Genomic DNA, 23,111 nt, shown 5'->3' on the forward strand with positions numbered 1-23,111 from the left:
TCTCGACCAAATATTGTTCTATCCTAACAAACCACACATCAATGGAAAGCTTATGTATTCAGCTTTCAGATGATGTATAAAGCTCAATTTCAAAAAATTTACCCATGTGACTGGTTTTGTGGTCCAGGGTCACATATATGAATGACTATGGAAAAATGAGGATAATGATGTGACTTCCTGTCCGCAGATCTCTGAAGGAGACCGTAGCTGGCAGAGAAAGAGAGCTGGATGTTCTGAAGAGGAAGTTGTCAGACTCTGAAAAAGAAATGGGTGCAGTGATGAAAGTCAAACATGCCACGTTGCAAGAGAACGATCAGCTGAAGGATGACCTTGACAAAGCACATCTGGAAAATCAGGTACCAAACTTTTACTCAAGAGCATTCCAATAAATGAGGTAACAAGACGTCCAACTTTCTTTCTTTCTTTCTTTTAGACTCTACAGCTCAAGCTGGATGAAGCTAATGAGGAATTGGAAGACTTGCAGAGAAAAGTACAAGATCACGTTTCTGACATTTCACGCACTGAAGATCTTTTGTCTGCTAAGGTAAAGTCCCTCAAACTAAAAAGCTAAACGGATGACAAGCATGTTCTATGGCTAAAGGTGAATTTGAGTATTGTGTTGTCATTGGCATAGTTATAATCTGTTTTGTTTGTTCTTGTTTTCTGCTCTTAAGGAGCGCGAGTGCAGGGAACTGCAAGAGTCTCGAAGGAAAGCGTCTCTTCAGCTGGAAAGCTGGGAGGCACATGCCCGGCATGCTGAAACCACTGTCATCGAACTCCGTCTTGAGCTTCACAACTCTAACTTGGAGATACTTCGATTCAAAGAAAGAGCAGATAGCCTGGAGAGCAGCTTGCAACAGGTCACTTGGTCATCATGATGTTGGTGGTTAAAAGGATAATTCATTTTTGGGTGAACTATCCCTTTAATATGCAGGAGATTCTCAACACAACCTACATGCACACTACAAGACTGAAGCTTTTTGAAGTCTCAGATCAACGCAAACCCACAGCCAGAGGTGTAAAGTCCAGTCCTGCCATATATTTATTCCAGCCATTTCACTAATACCTCCTGGCTGAAAAACTGTGCTAATTAGCAAATCCAGGTGATTGAAACAAAATACTGAGGAGGACTTTTACTTTCTGAACCTGGACTTTACACCTCTGTCTGTCGCTAATGCTCTTCGGTTTGCTAGTGTGCACGTGGCTTTAGTCACCTCAGTCTTTCATAAATTGTGATTTGTTGCCGTGTCCAGGCACTGAGTGCAGAGCGGAGCTGTAATAGTCAGCTGTCTCAGCTGAACCGAAAGATGATTCACATGGAGGAAGATCTGCGTCAGGCCCAGACTGAGCGCACACAGATGCAGACTGACCTGGAAAAAACACGAGAGCTCTGCGTCAAACTGGATGCAGGCAAAGAGATTGTGAGTGCTCAGACTGGTTTATATCAGTCTGCCAGTAAAACAATACCACCTACTTGATGTCAGGCCAACAACTGTTAAAGTCATGTTTCCCCTTGAGCTTGGTTCGGCATTGCACGATTACAAATCAATTTACAAAATCGCCTTTGGGAAACAGAACTGGGACAAACTGAAATCGAAGTGAGATGTAAATCATGTAAATGTTCTCATCCACACAGGTGCAGCGTGAGCTGGAGTCAAGCCGTTCTGAGGCGGAGCTGTTACAGAAGCAGCTGACCGGTGAACGTCTGTCGGTTCAGACTTTGGAGAGCCTGCTGGTGTCCTCGCGTGAAATGGGGTTACAGAGGCAGCTCACCTTTCAGGAAAGACAGACAGATATACAAATTCTCAAGGACAAACTCAGCATGGCTGACAGCAAAGCGTGAGTGCACATACGACATTACGTGGAGCACGGCAGCTGTTTCTTGTCTTTCTCTCCGTCTTCATGTCCACTTTTTTGCTGTCTCTAGGAGTTCTCAGAGTAGGGAAATGGCTCAGCTGAGGACACGATCCGCTCAGCTGGAGGCAGATCTCGAGATGACGAAGAGACATCTGTCTACTGAGCGCTTTGAAAGGTGAGACGCACACCTAAAGGGGACCTATTGTATCCCTTTAACAAAGTCTTGAACATGCTTGAATGTCAAAAAAACAGATTATCTTTCACTGTGTGCGCTCAGTCTGGGCCTGACGCAGATCTTCCTCCATGTGAATCATCTTTTGGTTCAGTTGAGACAGCTATTTGACATTGTTGCAGCACCTCTCTTCTCAGTCTGTCAGTAACGCTCTGTTTAGTTCCTGTCTCTATGAAGCTCCTCCTTCTGAAAAGCACTTTGTGCTCTGATTGGGCGGCTGTGTCAGTGTGTTGTGATTGGTCAACCATTTCGAGCATGTTTGTGAAATGTCACGCCCCTTACCATAGCTACGAGTTTCAGCACACTATGCTACTCAACCAGGCCTCGCCACCTTTGGCGGGGATTATTTAAATGAGGAATACTGTGACATGTATGTTCTCGGAAGACTACAATCAAGGCGTTTCAGGGAGTTCAGAAACTCCCTTTGAAGCGACTTTGTGCTTTGTAACTTTGCAGACCTTTTTCATGCTCACACAGCAAACATTACACACTAAAGCATAATAGGACCTCTTTAAAGGGATTGTGAAAATTCTGTCATTATTTACTCATCCTCAAGTTTTTCCAGTTCCGGTATTGAATATATTTATTTCTTTGTGGTTTGAACAATGAAGACTAATGATTTGAATGTCCACTCTATGTTTGTCTCTCTCTCTTTCTATCAGGGAGCGGGCAGTACAGGAGCTGCGCAGGCAGGGTCTCTCAGCTGTTTCTCCCGTCCTCTCCTCCACTATGCGCTCCTCATCCACTTCCCGCCATCGGTCTCTGAGTCCTCAAAGATCATGGTCTCCAGAACGCTCTCAACACGGCACACCTGACCCACTGCTTATGTCCCACTACCCTGACAGGTGCGCTCCAGTGGCAGATTTGTCATTCTAGGTTTAAGTAAATGAACAACTGGTTGTTATATTTAGGTAATTATGATATGTTTACGCTTTAACAGGAATCTGACTTTCAGGGACCTTTATGACTGAGAAGATCTGAATCCTCCAATCATCCATGTTTTGGCATCCAACTTCATCTGCTTATGTCTTGGATTCTCTCTGAAGACAATCAACAGACTCTGATCTTATAAGATTTACTGTGATGTTTTTAATAAATCAGACTTTTCTTACTATAATTTTTACTGTTTTGCTGAAACTGACATTGATGCACACAGAGTTAAATAGTTTTGGAGTGGTTTGATGATAATGGATTTTCCATGTTTACGCATATATCTACAAAAAAATGTTGATCGATTTTTATTTATTTATTCAGTGTTGCCAGACGACCTCTAGAATAAGATCTAAAAAAAAGTCTGTTATCTCTATTTATGTGTTATTTGTTAGGGTAGTGGTAATGCTAGTCGTCGTCTTTAGAATCCCTGCAGCTAAAACATAAATAACAAGCAAGAAAGAAAAGCTCATTAGCAGAAGCGCACCTGTACGCCTCAGCGCGTCATGTGTCGTCATCATGTGGGTGTGGCCAATCAAGTGAGCTCACTAGTTTCGTTCAGTCTCGTGAGCTGCGCGAGTGTTTTTGATGATCTTAGCGCAGGTGCGCGCTTCTGCATCTCCACTCCACAGAGGTAAGACATCCTTTTATGAGGCTGCTGTGGTTAGTTTTCTGTTCATATCCATCCTCTTCGCGGCTAATAGGCATGATAGTTTGGTGGGTTGTTTTTAAAAAAATAAATAGACGCAGTCTGGAAAGAAACCATTTCAAGAAAACATCTTTGCGACGGCGATTTCCAACCATGATGAGATGCTGAACTTGAAAAGAAACTATCTATCTATCTATCTATCTATCTATCTATCTATCTATCTATCTATCTATCTATCTATCTCGTTGTTTGTAGCCTATTGTAAAAACATTAGCAACTTTAATTTTGTGCAAATGTTGTTCTCAAAGTAGATGTCTTTCTCTAAGCAAGGTAAAGGATGGGATAAAACCTTTTAGAGGCTGTAAAGTCTAAGAAAGCCACCATCAGATGTTAAAAAAATCTTCAGAGATTTCAAGAGATCAGAGATTTCAAAAGCCTACAAATAAAGATGCCCAATTCTGATTCTGAGTGCACACTGTTCCTCAGCTGATTATTTGATTCTGAAAAATTGAATTGAATTTGAATGAATAACTTTCTGTGCGTCAGACTCATGTTCAAGTGATGCACTTGTTATTAGGGTAGTGTGTTCAGTTAAGCACGGGTACATTAGATAGTAGATCATTATACTGTAAGACACATGGTTACTGTACATGGCTTCAACTTTATTGATTCCACTTTCTAATCTATGTTTATATATGTTTCCTATAGCATTGTATATCTTATCACTACATATCAGTATCCTACAGAGATATTTATTGATCATGTCAGATGCTTGAATTGCTCCCTGCTGTTTATCAAGGGATCATGTTGTGATTGACCTCCTACACTTGTATTAAAACAGGCGTGTGATGTTTGATAGGAAGTCTGTCTAGCTCACGTTAAAGTAATTATAATCCAAAGGTCAGTACGTTTAGGATGAATGCAGCGTTTAGGAGGGGTCAGGTATATCTTCAAAACACAGTTAATGTTCAAGCAGATTAGTCACTCTATCTGTTGAGAAGTTAATGTTTGCAGAACGAGAACTAAACTGTCCTGAAAGGGAAAAAGATGAATGCAGAGCTTCAAGGATAAAACAAGTGAGTGAATGAAGCGTACAGGTTTTACAGGTCTTGTATTATATTAGGCTATAAATAATAAATAATAAAAAAGTGCTGATATAGAGTGACCACAAAAGCAGTGTCCTACTTGTACTTCTACAGGCTGGGAACATTCTCAGAACTTTGGCTTATGTTCTTAGCACAAAAACATGGAAACGTTTAAGTTGGACATTTTGATCTATCTAACGTTTTGTAAAGTCGTCATGATAGTCTTTTCTTCCCTATAGTGTGACGTTTATCCGAGTGAAACAGCTTCTCAAACAAGAATAAATGTAGGGTGGGACTTGATTTTGTCCATGGGGAATTGATTGGTTGTTTGTGGTTTGCTATTGGTGGATCTCATGTGAGTGACAGGTTGCTCCGCCCTCAGGCCAGTAAACACATCATCAGAGAAGAGCTGTAAGAGGGAGGGGAAGTTATTTTGATTAAAGGTTATGAGGGGCAAATTAATTTAAAATGAATGATGTGCTCAGAGAAATCATTCATAAGAAATATTGCAATATTCCATAAAAAATAAGAATTGTCCAACTTTATTCCATGGTGAATTTAAACATTATTACTTACCGCTTGCTTCAGTTCAGAGAACATTCAAAAGTAATGTTTCCGTAAAGTGATAAAATTTAACATTTCCTTTACATTACAAATGTTTAAATAAATAAATAAAAACTGGACGTTTTGAATGTTCAGAGTACTGTATGTTAGCAGAAAATTCTCAAAACATGTTGTTAGCTGGGTATATCCTATTATATTTCTAAAAAAAAGCATAAGAAAAGTTTGTCAAGGGACTTTAATGAATTAACTGAATGTATCGCATGCCATACAGTGTACAAAGATGGGCTTGACTGCGTAGACTGCATTTCACCTGGGAAACGCAGTCCTTGAATTGACGCATTCATACCAAAAGAAAAGGAAAGGTCAAATCTGAAAGAAAGTAGAAGAAAAAACCTAGAGAAAGTGCGCCAGAGTGAGAGAGATGCCATTTCTGGTCGAGTCTCAGGGTGTTGGGTTACATTAGGTCAAAACAACCGGTTGCCAACTACATTGTCTCCTCCTTTGGTTCCTCTTAAAGGATTCATTTAGCATCTTTATGAGCAGGCTGAAAGGTGGATTAAAACTTGTTGACATTCATTAATTGTGTAAGCTGTTGATTCAGAGCTTATTTTTGGAAAGGTCTTCTGGGAAACTCCTCCGGTGTCACCTGCACTGTTTGAACGTAAGCTAACCTCTGGGAGACAAACAAGATGGAAAGGAAATGATATCACACAAAGCTAAACAGTCTCTATGTAAGCAATAATGTGCGAGAGGCTGAATAAGTCACGGCTGAAGGGCGTTGTTAGACACAACACGACGCAAGGCCTCATGGATCTGAGGATAAAGTTCATCTCTGTGAAAAAGAAAGCCTGTAATACTCAAAATAGTCAGAGGCCTTTATCTTTGCAAGCACACATGTAATGTGAACAAGAACATTATGAACACGGTCCTGAACACTAAACGATGGTCATTTTTGACCAATAGCCTATAAGCTCAGATCATGAAGCCTACAATCAGTCAGTTTGAAAAATAAACAAAACCTGTCCTAACTGAAAGAAAATAAGCTGACAAAAATCAAAAATCAATTGGTGATAATAGCTTAACGAGAGATTTATAAGCAATTTTTTGTTGGACGGTCATTTTTGACTGGAAACACCACAAGTGTAACAAGGTGGGAAAAAAAATATCCCAAACATTTTGGGAAGTATTCATACTTTGTGTGTAAAAAGTCAATACATTTTAGTCCAATGCGATAACATTAACTTCCCACTTCTGAAGTTGTAATTACGAGATTCTCGCGTGCTTTGTTGTCGGAAAGAATATGAATCATGGAGGACGCAGGGTTCATTTTAGTCTATTTCTTAGGGAAATCTTATTAAAGCCAAAATGTACTGAACATATCAACACACAACATGTTTTTAATAAAATGTAGCGCTCCATTTTTTGGCAACCATTTAAACATTGCTTAGATCTAGATAGGTTGCTGACTAGGGCTGGGCAAAAAATATTGATTTTTCGATTTTAATCGATTCTCATTTTTACGAAACGATATCGATTCTGAAATCCCAAGAATCGATTAGTCATCCTGTTTTCAGTTGATGAATGAATGGAACATTGTTGCGCGCATCCAATCCAATAAATCGCAATCATCTTTGTGCTTTGTTATTATTGATATGAAACAAAGTCTCAGATTTCAAATTACGTCCATTTTCTTACGAAATTCAAAAACATTACCGTTTTGGCGCTGTGGCGTGAGATCGCTCTGGCGCAGCTCTCAGCTCAAGAGAAGCAGCAGCAGCGCGGAGCGCACATGATCTTCTCTTCCGCCTTAATAACACCAGTTACAGCGCGAAATAAACATGAATGAGCATCTGAAAGTGTGTTAAAAGATAGAGTACAACTTATCGAAGTCCGTATCATGTGACATGGAATCGCTCAATCACTGTTTCAACCGTGGAAAGACGTTAGTAAACAATGTCATGTAACGTCACATTTACCTCAGAAAAAACATATATCCAGTGACCATAAACTCGTTAGTCAGCTAGAAAAATTTACTCTAGAGAGGAGCATTTTGTTAAATATATGCACCAATTTACATATTCATTATAATGTTTAATGTTCTTCAATGCATGTTTGAATAAATCTGGAAAGTTTTTTATGACAGCCACTATTTAAATTTTTATATAATTTCATATAACTTTTATTATAAAAATAAATAAAAGTGTATTTTAAGTGTTTGTATACAAATCAGTTAATTTTTACCTTCAATATAGTAGTCTAATGAAGCCTATAGGCTACAACTGACTCCCAGTTACAATAATAGTTAAGAGATTTGTTTTCCTTGAGAAAATTTGCAATGTATTGTACCTGATATCCAAAATAAAATAATCGATATTGAATCGAATCGAATCGTAATCGAATCGAATTGCAGCTTGTGAATCGAAATCGAATCGAATTGTGAAATTTGTGTCAATACCCAGCCCTATTGCTGACGATTCCAGGGTTTAAGTCAAATAAATGCTAATCTCCGATGCGTATAATACATATAATTTACATCCAATGGTTATGTACATAAATAGGCTATACCTGACTAACACATGAGTTGTTATGTTGTGAGAAAAACGAATAAAACTGAACTAAACTTTCCTCCAATACATTTAAAGTGTATAACCCACCCAACTCTGAAACTCGGGTAGCAAAATGATCTTTCCCAGTCATAAATAGGACTTGAGAGGCCAATTTCCAACTCGTATTTACGATAATTGTGTTGAGTGCACTTTGTGGGACTTTACTCAAGCATCTCTGCCTTATGCTTAGTTTTAAATCAGTTGTAGTGCACAAAACTAGTTGGCCACAGAGATATGCAAATACAGAAAAACACACCTGGCGTACATAAACCAGCAGTTTTCAATGTCAACACAGAGCTAAATGTGACAGGTCAAAGAACGAAATTACATTTTTAATCAAATTTACCGTGGCCAAGTCAGTGGTAAGAACGAGTAAAAGGATCGGGATGTTTATTTGCATGCATCTGAACATTGATGGATCTGTAGCTGGAGTTTTCAAATTAGTTAAAATGGGTGTGTGGTCTGGCAACATCACAGTCACGAGATGTAAAAGATGTACAAGATGTACAGAATCTAGAATATATTCACTGTAAAAAGGTATATACATAATACGGGATACCAACATTATAGCATAATAAACATACAATATACACATTTTAAAGTACTTAAGCAAATATGTAAATGAAATGGGTAATGCAAATGTCCTTTAATTTTTCATTCTGTAAAACAAATGAACAGTTTATCATGCGGTGTTTACCAGTGGTTAAAGATTCAAGGTTTTGTCTCCAGGAGACATTTGTTGCTGGATAAAAAGCAATGGCCTATGGTTTTAATTCAACCAAACCACTATGAATGCTTTATGGTATTCAGATCAGAAAATAAACTGGAATTTTATTTTTTCCCGGCAATTATTAAGCAGATGATCACTTTAATATTTTAGGGGAAAGGCCACCTGCCTACTGTAATTATTGACTCCTACAGAGGAAAAAAATATGCTTTAGTAAGGGCTTTGAGGGACTTTCCTTGAGATCATTGCAATGCAAGAGTTGAGCAGGTCAAGAAGGTGTAAGCAAATAAAGGGAAGGTGAAGAAAGTAATTTAGCAGTACAGTACATTGAAAGAACTGAATGACGATGGATATATCTACAAATAACCAATGAGAAGATCCCAGGCAGTTTTAAAACACATCTAATTTACTGGGCTCACATCCTGTTAGTACCAAACTCTTTGTTCCCTCACTCTCACTCTCTCTCTCTATTTGCAGATGTCACTGATCTAAAACTAGGGACTGAAGACCACAGCGGAAAAAGCCACAGAAGAAAACTAAGGAAGCTCTCAGACGAGGGAGAACATTCTGCCTCAACGTAAAGCTGCTGGTAAGTTTAGAGTAAATTACTATATAATGTTTTTGTTCGTTTTCATTTTTACAACCAATTCAGGTAGGTGCTTTACTATAAGAAAAATTATATGATCAATAAGTTATGACAACATGTGTTTTCCATTACTTTAACCTTTAATAATTTAACCAATTCCAGTTTTTAAGTTATACAAAAAACTATTTTCCAACTAGGAAAGATTGAATAAAAAAAGAAGAGTTGAAATGACTTGCAGTAAGCGATTTCTGAGAAACGCTGTTGACATTAACACCTAATCAACACCTAAACAAATATTTTGTGAATATTTTCTAGTCGCCTGCGTTTTGCATAGCATGCTCATTAATTTGGGGGTGGGGCTAGGGCTGTCAAACGATTAATCGCGATTAATCGCATCCAAAATAAAAGTTTGTGTTTACATAATATATGTGTGTGTATGGAGTATAATTATTTTCTATATATAAATACACACACGCATATATATTTAAGAAAAATGTGTTATTTATATATAAAATATTTATATATAATATAAATTATATATAATATAAATATATACACAGTATATACATGCAAATATTTCTTAAATATATACATGCATGTGTGTGTATTTATATATAGAAAATAATTATACTCCATACACACACAAATATTATGTAAAAACAAACTTTTATTTTGGATGCGATTAATCGCGATTAATCGTTTGACAGCCCTAGGTGGGGCAATGGAGGGACAGGTGTGTTTCTTTTGGGTGTCGATTTCAAATATCAAATTCTGAACTGAACTTAAGTTTTTAAGTTGAATTAGGGGAATCTTTTTTAGTGTTCCTCAGTAAGTCATTTATTTGATCAAAAACACAGTAAAAATAGTAACATTGTGAAATATTATTACAATATAAAATAAGTATTAAAAAAAAAAAAAAAATATATATATATATATATATATATATATATATATATATATATATATATATATATAATTTATTCCTGTGATGGCAAAGTTGAATTTTCAGCATTATTACTCAGCAGTCAATACAGCCATATTTTGGCTCTTAATATGCAAAACACATTGTTATTTATGAATACGACCTGCGGGAAGAAAGCCGACCCTTGGTGTTCTAGCCTTCCACTATTATTACATAACATTGATTTTTGATCTTTTGGTTAAACAATAGTCTATTATCTGCCATTGTGTTGATCCTAATCCTGACTACTATATTGCATGAAGTGAATGTACAGCACTTTTGTCCTCCTCTTCACGCTCAGAAGCACATGGCATAAAGATTTTATATTAGACAGCAAGGACAACAGGGTTTATTGGTATTTGTCATTAGATTGTTTGTTTAAGGCCTGAGGACAGTAGTAGCAGGTGTGTGTGCATATGCTAACACAGACATTTACATAAATTGATTAAGTTTTTATATAGAACCATCTCATGCTACGTTTCAGACACACACCCCAGAGAGCACAACAGGATAAAGTTACAGCAATGATAACAAACTGATGATTGTTTTCATTAGCATGGTTATCATCACTATTATTATTCATCATACTTAGGATTAGGGACCTATTTCAACAAAGCACTAATGCCAAGTATTAAAATTTGGCATAATTATTCACATGCTTGTTGAGGAGAGATGTGCTATTACTTATAAGAGATACAATTTAAAATCTCCACCTGATGGATAATAAAAAAAGACACAGAGTGTGCCGAAAGGGCTGCTGCTTTTGCATAGTTTGTACTTGTCGTTTAATAATGAAACTTAGCAAAACTTAGGCAGCTCCAGTGCTAAGATGAAAAGATTTATCTGGAACTCTTATGGAAACTATGTAGAAACCTTAAATAAACAATTTAATAATCAATTAAAAAGGAGCTTATACCTGCATGATATTACGCTGGACCCACATTGGACCAGTGGTTTTGGAAAATGGATGGAGGCGCCATCTTCTGGCGAGAGGCGGGAATTAATTCAGTCCGTTATGGGTATCTAGCCGTTTAGCGTACACTGGTTGTACACTTGTTATTGCGGTGCATTATGGGATAGCATGAGTGCACTCAATAACATCCACTTTGGTTTCGGACACCACTACAAGGCTGTCCCCTCAAATAGTGCTCAAATAGGGTATTAGGCCTGAGAGAAACAATCAATTCGCCTAGCTATCGCATTTTTTTTTTTTTTTTTTTACGATTCTAAAATCTATTTTTTTATTCCAGAATCGATGATAATTCAAATTCAATTGCTTTATTTTTGTCCTTGCTTGTAGATGAGGTTGACAGAAGTTAGCCACTTTCGTTCCAACAGAGGATGAAATGTGTCATTATCTATGAGTGTTAAAGTGACGTAATATCCCAAGTGGACACGTGGAAGAGACTTGAGACTGAAAGCACTGAAAAGCCCTTGCGCTACTCATATGCTGAGAGAGAGATAAGACAATAGAGCTGCACGATTCATCTTTAAAAGACTGTGATCTCGATTCAAACACCCACGCGATCGTTCAATTCGTCTGTCTATTAAACTTTGACAAAATCATATCGCGACATTCAAAGCTGTGTTGGCGCTGCCGCTGACCCGGAGAGAGTTGTCATGAAACAGCTTCATGGTCTTTTCAACCTCATAGTATCATTATTTCTGTGATGCAATAGTTAAAATTATCATAGAAGTACTTGGATAAAAATTCATTAGTTCAAATATGAACACTGATGTCTACAATAGCGATCAAAATCAGCTTGGTGTTAAAACAATTGCAATATAGAATCGCAATACTTGAAGAATCACAATTAAAAAAAATAATAATAATTAAAAAACACAATACATATAATATCGGCACCCAAGTATCGTGATAGTATCGAATCAGGAGATAGGTGTATCGTCCCAGCACAACAATGCACTAAAGAACTACTTTGCAAGCACATACGGTATCAACACCTGATAAGTTTATTGATCTAATCTGTGAATGAAATACTGTAAGTGTAATAAACAGTAAATGTTAATGCTCTGACACTCCAAAGAATAAATCTGAGGGCATGTGTGTGAGAAAGTGTGTGGTTAATGAATTGTAAGAGCTTGAACAAGGGCTTGGTTTCCCAGGTTGCAGGTATAGACACAATCTAGTGTTTACTAAAAATTGCTCCACCCATGTGCATCACTAAGCAACTGGTGTCCTGGCCAAAGTGAACTACTATAAGTCACTGTATTACAAGTGGCCAGTGATTGTATCACAACACAAAGCCAATAGAAAGACACAGGAGATGTTTGCACAAACTGTGGTTTGACAGTCAGACACGCCAAAGAGGATGAAAGCAGATGCTGGGCGTCATCCAGTTTGCCAATATAAAAGCAAAGAGACCAGCACATGACTCTCTGTCTTCACATGTACGTCATCAAACTTGTCAGCAATATTCTGGGTTATATGATGTAGTAGTGCACAATAACATTCCATTTACCTTATCTTTTAGAAGTATTGACTCTGTATGAAGAACTTTTAAACTGGAAAAAAAGGAGCAGCTCTTTCCTTATTAGGACATTGAGGATTCTAACAAATGCTTAGACCAGGGCTCATCACCTTTGAACACAGGAAATGATGTACTAAAGTGCAAACAGAGTGCATCAGTTAACCGTGATCAGCTGATCTTTACTGCTGTAAACAAGACATGCAGCAGACACTCTTCAACACAGTTTCTATTTAAAGTCTTGTTCGTAATTCCATTACTCCAGTCTGCACACACTGAGATTTATACGCTTTTCTTTTCTTTTTTTTAGAGTCATTATATGATTTTCTCTTATTTTGTGGATCAACAGATTAAAAACATGGAATCCGGCCCTGGAGAAATGGACAAAAATGGAGAGGAACTCACAGGTTTGTGTTCGAATTCCTGATTTGAATATTCACACATTTTCTTTTTAAGGATTTATTAATGAGAAATACATGCATTAGTGATTTTACTACATTTAAGGGCTATTTTTAGACACAACCTTAAAGGGTTAGTTCACCCAAAAATGAAAATTTTGTCACGTCAGACGCATCACACACATGACCAGCTTCGGCCAATTGTGAGCCTACGTGGTGACGTGTAACACAGACGCGCTACGCAAAAACACTACGTGAACCAACTAGAGGCCCAGAGAGAAGGAAATGAATAGTGGAATAAAGTCGTTATTTTTGTTTGTTTTTGCGCACAAAAAGTATTCTCGTCGCTTGATAAACTTAAGATTAAGCCACTGTAGTCACTTGGACTATATTAACGATCTCTTTAATAACTTTTCTGGGCCAGCAAGTTTCGGTCACCTAGCAGCCTATGGAGAAGTGATCCAGCTCTCAGATTTAATCAAAAATATCTTAATTTATGTTCCGAAGATGAACGAAGGTCTTACGGGGTTGGAACAACATGAGGGTGAGTAATTACTGACAGAATTTTCATTTTTGGGTGAACTAACCCTTTAAGTGTCTAAAACTCCCTTAACCATAGTTTAATCACTGTAACCCAGTAGCCTTATAATAGAAGACACCAATATTGAATACATAATTAATAATAATAAAAATAAAATCAGACAGAACCAAATCTGACCTTACTTTACAAACGTCATTAATCTCTATTTCTGGAGATCCATGCAAATCAATCTTTCTTACTCCTGGTCTCTTCAACAGGAAGGAAGAAGTCCCGTTTTAAGCAGCTGAAGACGCGTCTCTTTGGGAAACTGAAGAAAAAGGAAAACGAAGGGTTGTTTAAGCAAAGCCAGTCCGCTAGTGACATCACTGCTCCAGAGGGCATAAGGGAAGGCTACGACTCTGAAGACGAGTTTTCGTAAGTTGCTTATTTGTCAATAAATTAAAGTGGCCTTATTATGCTTATTCTTTCATGTTGTGTATAATATAGCTGTTTGTGAATGTCTGCAAAGTTCACAATAAATTATTGTGTAAGTTATTACCTATATCAAGTCATCAGTAATTCCAGTCTTATTTCCGACACAAACTTACGTAGGTTTTAAAAAAAAAATGCCTGTGCATAATGCCAGCCTATGGCATAGGGTCGTCTACTTTGACCCTCAAACACTAGTTGTAGCTGAGTTTGGATAAGTTTGGTTCATGTTATTCACTTGTCGAGAAGACACTGTTTTCTGTGCTGCCAAAGCAAATCCACTTTGCATGCACTTCCAAAGAATGAGGACTCAGACTGGGATTTATACTGTAGAACTGATGCCATCGTTACTGATCAAGTGCTGAGGAAGATCAGGAGCTAAAATTCAGATAATGGTAATGGGCATTTCACAACAGACTGGGCCATCTGACCAATCAGAGCAGAGTAGACCAATCATAACAGACTGGGCCACCTGACCAATCAGAGCAGAGTAGACCAATCATAACAGACTGGGCCACCTGACCAATCAGAGCAGAGTAGAACACTCACAACAGACTGGGCCATCTGACCAATCAGAGCAGAGTAGACTAGGGGTGTAACGATACCCTCATGTCACGATTCGATGCATATCACAATACTGAACTCACAATACGATATTATTGCGATACTCCAAGACATATGTGTGTATAAATTAATATTCTTGGACTTGGTGCTGGAAACCCAAAGCACAGGACAATAGAGACACCAGAATAAAAATATTCATGATTCTGAAGCTGAAAATACAGAATTATTTTAGACGAATATGTTTCTCTGTCACTGACTAGATACATTTAAAATAATGTAGGCCACTTTTTTACACAGATATTCCCCTATTGCATTATTAGACATTATATTCAACATTATATATAATATTTTAATGTAGTACTGACACTAAAACTCTGAAAACTTACATTTTTTCAGACTATTCACAATACATATTGTCACTATTCACGATACATATTGTTTCATTTTTGTATTGCGATATATTGTGACACGATATATTGTTACACCCCTAGAGTAGACCAATCATAACAGACTGGGCCACCTGACCAATCAGAGCAAAGTAGAACAATCACAACAGACTGGGCCATCTGACCAATCAGAGCAGAGTAAGCTTTAGACAGTTTTTTATTTTATTTCAACCTTGGATGCATGTAAATCTATTGTAGAAGACATTCAAAACAAAATTAGGAGCCTTCAAAACAGCATAATAAGGGCACTTTAACATCAAAGAGCTGTCCTGCTGGTTTACTAATCTGATTAAATTGGTTATTTGTACACTATATTGCACTGTAGTGTGTGGGGGTGTATGCATGTATAAAACCTAAAAAAATTATATATATATATATATATATATATATATATATATATATAGTACAACAATGGTACAATATATAGAATATATACTATTTCATATAACCAATAAAAACATTTAGTACAATATCTCTGTTATTATACAGATATTGTACTGATGTTTTAGTACAGATATTCTACTGTAACTAAAATAAAAAAATGAACCTATTGAATCTGATCCGCAGGTACCCACAGTGTCTGAGCTCCAGGGCGCTGTCTCACGATAGCATCTTCTTTACCGATCAGACCCAGTCCACAGAACCGACGCGCGTTCTTTCACAAGAGAACGTTCATGGCAAAATTAAGGCCTTACAAGTAAGGGAATGTTCTTTGTGGAGAAACCAACAGCTTGCAAATGTTTTTTGTTTGAAAAAGACAGCAGATTATTTGAACTACTCTTATTATGCTACAGCAGTGTGCTTTGTTCAACTTTAATTTGAGTAAGGCCGGGGTTCATTAAATAGCAAGTGGTTTATAATTTGTTCCGGCAGTTGAAACTACAGCAACAGAACTTACATCTAGGTCCTCCTCCAATGTTGATTCCTGGCAAACGCACAGAGGACTCAGGAACCACTTCAGAGGATGATGGTTTACCGTGCAGTCCACCGGAGACGTCCTTCCACGAGCGAGTGAAGCATAGAGCCGTTTACAAGGTAACAGAACAATAGAGATGGAAATTTAGGTACACTTAAAACATAACAGAGACATTTGCTACTACTTTAACTTTGACCTTATTAATGGAATCCAAATGCCATTTTTCTTACAGTATCCCGAATCTCAGAAACATCTGAGCTCTCTGAGTTTAGCAGGAACGGGAAGTGAAGAAGAAGAACAGGTAATATTCATGTATAATAATAATAATTCATAATATTGACACACTGCATTATTCAAAACAATCTTTGCGAATAAACATTTACAAAGAAAAACTTGGCATATATACATTATTTGATGGTAAATACTGTCTCACTCAGGGTGATCCTTTCCAGCCATCATCAAGGCCTCTATCCCCAGTCTCCAAACCGTCCCCTCAGCCAATCATCTCCCCCACCTCCGCCTCGACCACACCCACTTCAGGAGTTGACTTCAGTAGCCCTGCATGTTACATGGCCAGTTTGGATAACTCGGCTGCCCGTCATCGCATGTCAGTCAAACCGAGGAAACAAAGAGCCAGCACAAGGGGAAACAGAGTGCCAACGGTAAGACAGTGAGGGTGATGCAATGTATATGCCTCAGCTTCACATCAAGCTGTATGTATAAATAGATTTAAAGAGCATAAAGTAGTTTAAATAGAATTAATGTGACAACGTTACACTGGATGTGTTAAAAAACTAGATCCCTCTCATTGTAATCAATGGCAGTGTGGACACTGGAAGTGCTTATTTTATTAATTTAGAATTATTTTATTTACAAAATATGTGTTCATTTATTCTTTATGTAACTAAACTAAAATTATTTTGCCATTTAAAAAAAAACTAATTTAAAGTCCCATTTAAAGTAGGATTTTATTTTCAAAGGGTGTTAACTAAAACTACTAAAGGTTTTCATTAATTGAAATAAAATAGAAATAGTAGATGAAAATCACTGATAACTGAAATCTGCAAAAAGTGATGAATACTTAATTATTACTAAATGGTTGGTTTAAACATAAAAAATTGAAGGCATTTTGATCTCTCTTTTCCAGGTATCTCTTTCTCCCAGGTATCGTTCAGAAAGCATCAGTGATCTGGACAACGTTCTGTCTGAGGAGGATGATGATGATGATGATGGCACCATGACGTTCACAGAGACAGAGCAACGTTGTTTGTCTTCCTCTCCGTCTTCGGACCTAATAGAGAAGCCCATCTCTCCAGAACCTGCAGAGACATCTCCTTCAAAGTCAGTGCAGAACCAGGAGGAGAACCCCAACAAAACTGAAATTAATTTCCCATCTCTGGGTGTTGAAATCCTAAAGTCGGAAGCGTCTCCTGAATCTGAGGGCAAAGTCACCACAAATCCTCTTTATTTGCAGCCCATGTCCTTTGGCTTGACCTCAAGCTCCTCAGGTCCACCGTCACCATCAGGACTTCCAGAATCTACACAACCATCAAGAGCAATAGAGTCATTAAGAGCCCATTCACCTATCCAGAGACATGATCCGAATGATATCCAGATTCAGACGAGTGAGAATCTTGTGTGTGGAACAAATACAAAGGAAAGCCCCCAGGAGGAAGCATCATTTAAACAAGTTCCTGTACCTCTGCCTCGCATCAAAAATCCGAAAATGGAAATGAGCCCTACGTCTCCAAAAGGAGCCATGGAGGCCTCAACAAAACCTTTCATTGCATCTGCAAAGCATCACTCCAAAACAACAAGTGAGACTGTGACAAAGCAGTATGAGGGGCATTTGAAAGGTACTCCAGGAATCAAGATTCAATCCAACAAACCCAACCTAGAGCCGCAGAAAGTTGAAGCAAGAGAAACGAAACCAACAGAGTCTCAGAATCTCCTCCATCAAACACAAGACACAAAGAGTTTTCGTAGAGAAGTAACGCCTCCTATTATGTCCAAACCAACAACAGGAACCAATCTTAAGACTGATATTGCTGCAGAACACGTGGAAACGGAGAAACTAGAGGAACCTGACGACAGAAAACAGAAGAATACTTTTGGGGTGCAGCTCCGCACAACCTCTCTGTCGCTGAAATATCGCTCTGAGGTTTCCAAAATTAAAGATGAAACCAAACGGTACAGTTTGGAGTCTAATACAGTGCTAGCTGACTCAGAAGAGCATGCTGGGAAAGCAGAAACCTTCAGAAATACGTGTGATGGTAATTCAAAGAATAAACAGTGTGTTCCCACAAAACAAGATTCACAGAGCCTGGAGTTTCAGCTTGCTGCCCAAGACAGTGAGTGTAAATGTCTTTCTTCTTTCTGTTGAACTAAATAATATATGGTATCTGTTTGTTGAATTGGTTCAATCGATTTTTTTTTTTGTTCAAGAAAATGGTCATAAAATTAAACTAAATATAAAAGGAACTGGATATTTGAAATAGGGTTATTATAGTTAAAGTGCCCCTATTATGCTTTTTCGAATATTACCTTTCATGTAGTGTGTAGTACAGTTGTCTGTGCAAATGTCTGTAAAGTTTTAAAGATCAAAGTGCACTCAAAGTTTTTGTCTCCTAAAAAAAATAGCTGATTCTGAACTGCTGAAACGAGTCATCAGCAATCCCAGTCTCACCCCTGTTACATACCTACATAATAATGTCGACCAATAATCAGACCAATCATAACAGACTGGGCCATCTGACCAATCAGAGCAGAGTAGACCAATCATAACAGACCACTGAACCATCTGACCAATCAGAGCAGAGTAGACCAATCTTAACAGACTGGGCCATCTGACCAATCAGAGCAGAGTAGACCAATCTTAACAGACTGGGCCATCTGACCAATCAGAGCAGAGTAGACCAATCATAACAGACTGAACCATCTGACCAATCAGAGCAGAGTAGACCAATCATAACAGACCACTGAACCATCTGACCAATCAGAGCAGAGTAGACCAATCATAACAGACTGAGCCATCTGACCAATCAGAGCAGAGTAGACCAATCATAACAGACTGAGCCATCTGACCAATCAGAGCAGAGTAGACCAATTACAACAGACTGAACCATCTGACCAATCAGAGCAGAGTAGCTCTTAGAAAGGAGGGGTTTATAGAGACTGAATCTTAGAACAAACTGTTTTCAAACTCTTTGAGAAATGAGGTGATGTGAAATGTATATTATGAGAAATGATTATGTTCAATTATGTTTTCTGACCTTGGATGCATGTAAAACGGTTGTAGGAAACCTACAAAACAAAATTAGGAACCTTTAAAATAGCATAATAGGGGCACATTCAATAAAACAATTAAAAAAAAATGTTACTTGAAAAAATAAATGTCAACTGAAATAAAAAAATTCAGCTAGTTGCCAAGGCAACATTTCTCATTTAGTTTTACTTGATGTAGCCTACTAAAATAACTAAAACAGACAAACATTTATATATAAAAAAAAGCTATATAGAAATGACCTTTTTTTTTTTTTTTTACTAAAATCAAAATGAAAACATAAAATATAAGAATAAAAACTAATTGAAATTATATTTTTTTTTTTTTTTTTTTTTGCATGTTTGAGAATAAAAGTTGCTCGGACTTTTCACTATTGGATATTTTGGGCAACAATGGCCGACTTACACAGGAAGAGTCTGATTGACATGTACAATAGCCAATCACTGTTTGTTTTATTGAAATGTGCCATTTGTAGTGGGTTTATCTGAGATTGTTAATACCAAAATAATAGACTGCCGTGGAAAAACAAAATAACTGCACAGTAGTGTCAAACAGAATTTATCATCAAAAAGTAAAAATTGTTATTGTGTCATTTCATAACACAGAAAACAAAGTTAAATGTACAATTCAATTCTTTCTAAAATTGAGTTTTTTTTTTTTTACAGCTAGAAGACCATCTATCCAGAATACATCAGGGGCAACTAAAGAACCTGTGTCTGAGCCAGGCTGGAGGAGTCTAGCCAGAGAGAAGACCAGGGCTTACCAGCCATTCTTGAGCAGACTGGCCACAAATCACTCACCAATCCACTCTCCACCTCCTGCACAGCCTCCCAAACCATCCGTACAGCCTAAAACACAACCACTAACCACCGCCGCGCTTCATCCTCTGAAAACACAGCACACACTGAACACACCAATTCAGCCGGCCTCACAGAGACCTACTACTAAACCAGTACCTAGTGGAACAAAAGACAAGCAGGTAACATGGCTGGAGAGCACAGAACACACTTATCTCATATATATATATATATATATATATATATATATATATATATATATATATATATATATATATATATATATATATATATATATATTTGTTTGTTTTTTCTCTGTTATTTTTTGGTATACACACACATATATATACGATATACAAAAAAAAACAAACAAAAAACAGAAAAACTAGGGAGAAAAGTAAAAGCTATTGGTAATATTCTGATATATATATATATATATATAATATAATGTAGATATATAATATTAAATGTAAATTAATATTATATACACATCTATATAGATGCTAGATATATGTTAACTGAAATAAAATGTGTGTGTGTGTATATATATATATATATAATTTAAGGTCATTAAGATGCATCCAATATAATTTAATTATTTCTTTACTCTTTGCAGGACAATGGTAGGAACTGTACACCAGACGATTACACGACAAAGAGAGCAGCAGCCTCCAACAAGATGGATGGGAACGCAAAACCCGTCCCACCTAACACAGAAAGTAAGCCACTGCTTTGACTGTCATTTTGCTGTTCTTCAAAGCTTCACCATTTGATGTGGACGTTGATGTGCATGTCCGTGTTCCTCTGCAATAGCACTTACCGTCACATCTGAGCTTCCAGCAACATCATCAGCATCGCCACCAGACGTCTCTCAGCAGCAACAGCCACGGTCAGATGGAGCTCAGCCGTCCTGGATGGAGCTCGCCAAGAGGAAGTCTTTAGCATGGAGTGACAAAACTTTAGAATGAAGACGAGACAATCGACCAGAGACATTCAGTGATGGACTTATGAAGTGGTGCAATACCTAATGTTACAGCGAATGAATGTAATGCTGTGTGCGTGAGATTGAGTGAGTGATAAATTGTTATCTCTTAAATGCTAATATATTGTACAATTATAATTAATTTGCATTAGTAAGATGTTACTCAACAGATTTACATAAATGTTTGTAATTAATCAAGCATTGTTATTTACATAGTAATTATGAATGAAGAACATGTAGTTTGTCCACGTTTTTATAGTAGGCTATGTTACATTAAAACAGCTGATTCCCGATACAGAGATAATAAACAAACAGTGACTACTATACTTAGTAGATACAGTGAGTCAATGGTATTGCATTATATAACAATATATCAAAGTGGCATTCATAAAATACAATATTACATCAATACAAACTTGCCTTACTCCATGAGAACATGATGGATACACTGCCCTCTGGTGGATACATGACTACAAAAGTGCCATATTATGCCATATTAATCCATGGCATGTTCATATTACATTCAAATTAGGATGACACGTGGCAATTAGTTATAGTGAATTTAGATAATTAGTGATTCTCAACATTCATTTCATAATTTTTCCACATCTCACCAACTCTTATTCAGACCTTTCGTTATATAAATACACATAAATACAATTTTTTTTTTTACACATAAATAATATGTAATCATCAAGCTAATGGTGAACTTTAAGAAAGCTCTCGAACTGGGATCAGGCCTGGAAGAGAAAAAGAAAAACCTTGGTGTAAAGACAGCTAAAATTAAGAATATACAAAAGAGAAGCAAAAGAAGAAGGTGAGTTGAAAATAAGAGTGGATCCGTCGGGCTGTTTGAAGTCGGGCATTGTATTGAGGCGTTATTGTGTCTGACGGCGAGCGATATAATGAAGATGAAGAAAGTGAGTGAGGGCTGAAGTTAATAATGCGTCGACCCCCCGTTGCTCCGACTCACCCTCTTCATCGTCTAATTGACCGGGCAGGATCCCCGGAGTCCTCTGTTATTATTTATTAACAATTCAAAGATAAATAATTCACGACTTTGAAAAGAAGCTTGCGGACAGAAGCTCTTAATTGAGCTTTGGAAAGGAATGGTGAGGCCCTTGTCCTGATTTTTACACCTTCCTTTATTTCTTTCTTTTTGTCTTAACTTTATATTACACTAATGCATATTTATCTTACTTGCGGTGCAGTCACATTTAATGCTGTTCAGCGACCTACAGAAAGTTGCTTGGTTTGATATTGACTTCCGACTTCCGTGTGAGCTATAAGCCTACTTTATAAATCACTACATTGTTAACTAGACAATGGCTTTTTTGACAGGGAAATGTGACCGCACCTTAAAGGGTGTGTTTACACGACAATGATGTACTAAAAACCGACGACAACATTGTCAAAATGATCCCCGTTCAGCGAAAATGACTAAAAAGGCTGTATTAAGCATGCCAGGCCAGTATTGGGATGTCACTTTGTCAAGAAACACCCCGCGCGCGAACCCATCGACACATTACAAGTGACAATACAAAGTTTTTGGAATATTGCGTTTTTTAATAAATTACTTATGTGCACTTATATATATATATTTTTTTATTCATGTTCCTTCAAAGTAATCTTTCCCTCCCTCTTGTAACAACTTCTCTGATGACGTGTTTACAGGCGCGAGGGCGGGGCAACCTGTCACTCACATGAGATCCACCAATAGCAAACCACAACCATCCAATCAATTCCCCATGGACAAAATCAAGTCCCGTCCTACATGTTTTTCTTGTTCGAGATGTCTTTTACTCGGATATGTCACAATAGGTAAGAAAAGACACTTCTTTTCTTTCAAAGCTTTGAGATCATGTATCTGTGTTCTGCGGTTATAAGATAATAAAATATTTTGGTAACACTTTACAATAAGTTTCTTTAGTTAAAATTCATGAATGTATTAACTAACATGAACTACCCATGAGCAATCTATTTGTTACTGTATTTGTTAATCTTTGTTAACGTTAGTTTATAAAAATACAGCT

At 37.3% G+C, this 23,111-nt stretch overlaps 2 protein-coding genes across 6 annotated transcripts in view; both read left to right on the forward strand.

Moving 5' to 3' along the window:
* tsga10 (testis specific, 10) overlaps positions 1-4,122 on the forward strand; it is a 16,443-nt gene extending 12,321 nt beyond the window's left edge. For 2 of the 4 annotated variants that reach the window (XM_079846764.1, XM_079846762.1), the window contains 8 exons: positions 188-356; positions 434-544; positions 675-860; positions 1,254-1,421; positions 1,637-1,839; positions 1,928-2,032; positions 2,752-2,934; positions 3,030-3,204. In XM_079846764.1, coding sequence (XP_079702890.1) covers positions 188-356; positions 434-544; positions 675-860; positions 1,254-1,421; positions 1,637-1,839; positions 1,928-2,032; positions 2,752-2,934; positions 3,030-3,060 — 1,156 coding nt within the window. In that variant the 3' untranslated portion in view covers positions 3,061-3,204. Of the gene's footprint in view, positions 1-187; positions 357-433; positions 545-674; positions 861-1,253; positions 1,422-1,636; positions 1,840-1,927; positions 2,033-2,751; positions 2,935-3,029 lie in introns of all 4 variants that reach the window. The other 2 variants (XM_079846763.1, XM_079846765.1) reach the window with 2 other exon arrangements.
* On the forward strand, positions 3,607-21,403 carry cracdlb (cracd like b). 2 transcript variants are annotated; one of them, XM_079846743.1, is made up of 12 exons: positions 3,607-3,653; positions 9,128-9,239; positions 13,033-13,090; positions 13,880-14,036; positions 15,668-15,797; positions 15,974-16,135; positions 16,249-16,317; positions 16,454-16,678; positions 17,164-18,367; positions 19,965-20,278; positions 20,713-20,815; positions 20,910-21,403. In XM_079846743.1, the coding sequence occupies exons 3-12, from the start codon at positions 13,042-13,044 to the stop codon at positions 21,062-21,064; spliced, it is 2,568 nt and encodes an 855-aa protein (XP_079702869.1). In that variant the 5' UTR covers positions 3,607-3,653; positions 9,128-9,239; positions 13,033-13,041; the 3' UTR covers positions 21,065-21,403. The 2 variants fall into 2 exon arrangements, with proteins under 2 accessions (XP_079702869.1, XP_079702868.1); XM_079846742.1 differs by lacking the exon at positions 3,607-3,653 and having other exon boundaries at positions 9,192-9,239; positions 16,469-16,678; positions 20,910-21,402.
* Positions 21,404-23,111: the final 1,708 nt, after the last annotated feature.

Source organism: Squalius cephalus, assembly GCF_949319135.1.
Source record: "Squalius cephalus genome assembly, chromosome: 2".
In the NCBI taxonomy this organism is placed as follows: domain Eukaryota; kingdom Metazoa; phylum Chordata; class Actinopteri; order Cypriniformes; family Leuciscidae; genus Squalius; species Squalius cephalus.

Excerpts from the sequence above, each read along its gene's own strand:
- cracdlb (XM_079846743.1), top strand. The coding sequence starts at position 13,042 with ATGGAATCCGGCCCTGGAGAAATGGACAAAAATGGAGAGGAACTCACA. Across the intron at positions 14,037-15,667 it reads GACTCTGAAGACGAGTTTTC|GTACCCACAGTGTCTGAGCT; the intron begins GTAAGTTGCTTA and ends TCTGATCCGCAG. Across the intron at positions 20,279-20,712 it reads GTGGAACAAAAGACAAGCAG|GACAATGGTAGGAACTGTAC; the intron begins GTAACATGGCTG and ends TACTCTTTGCAG.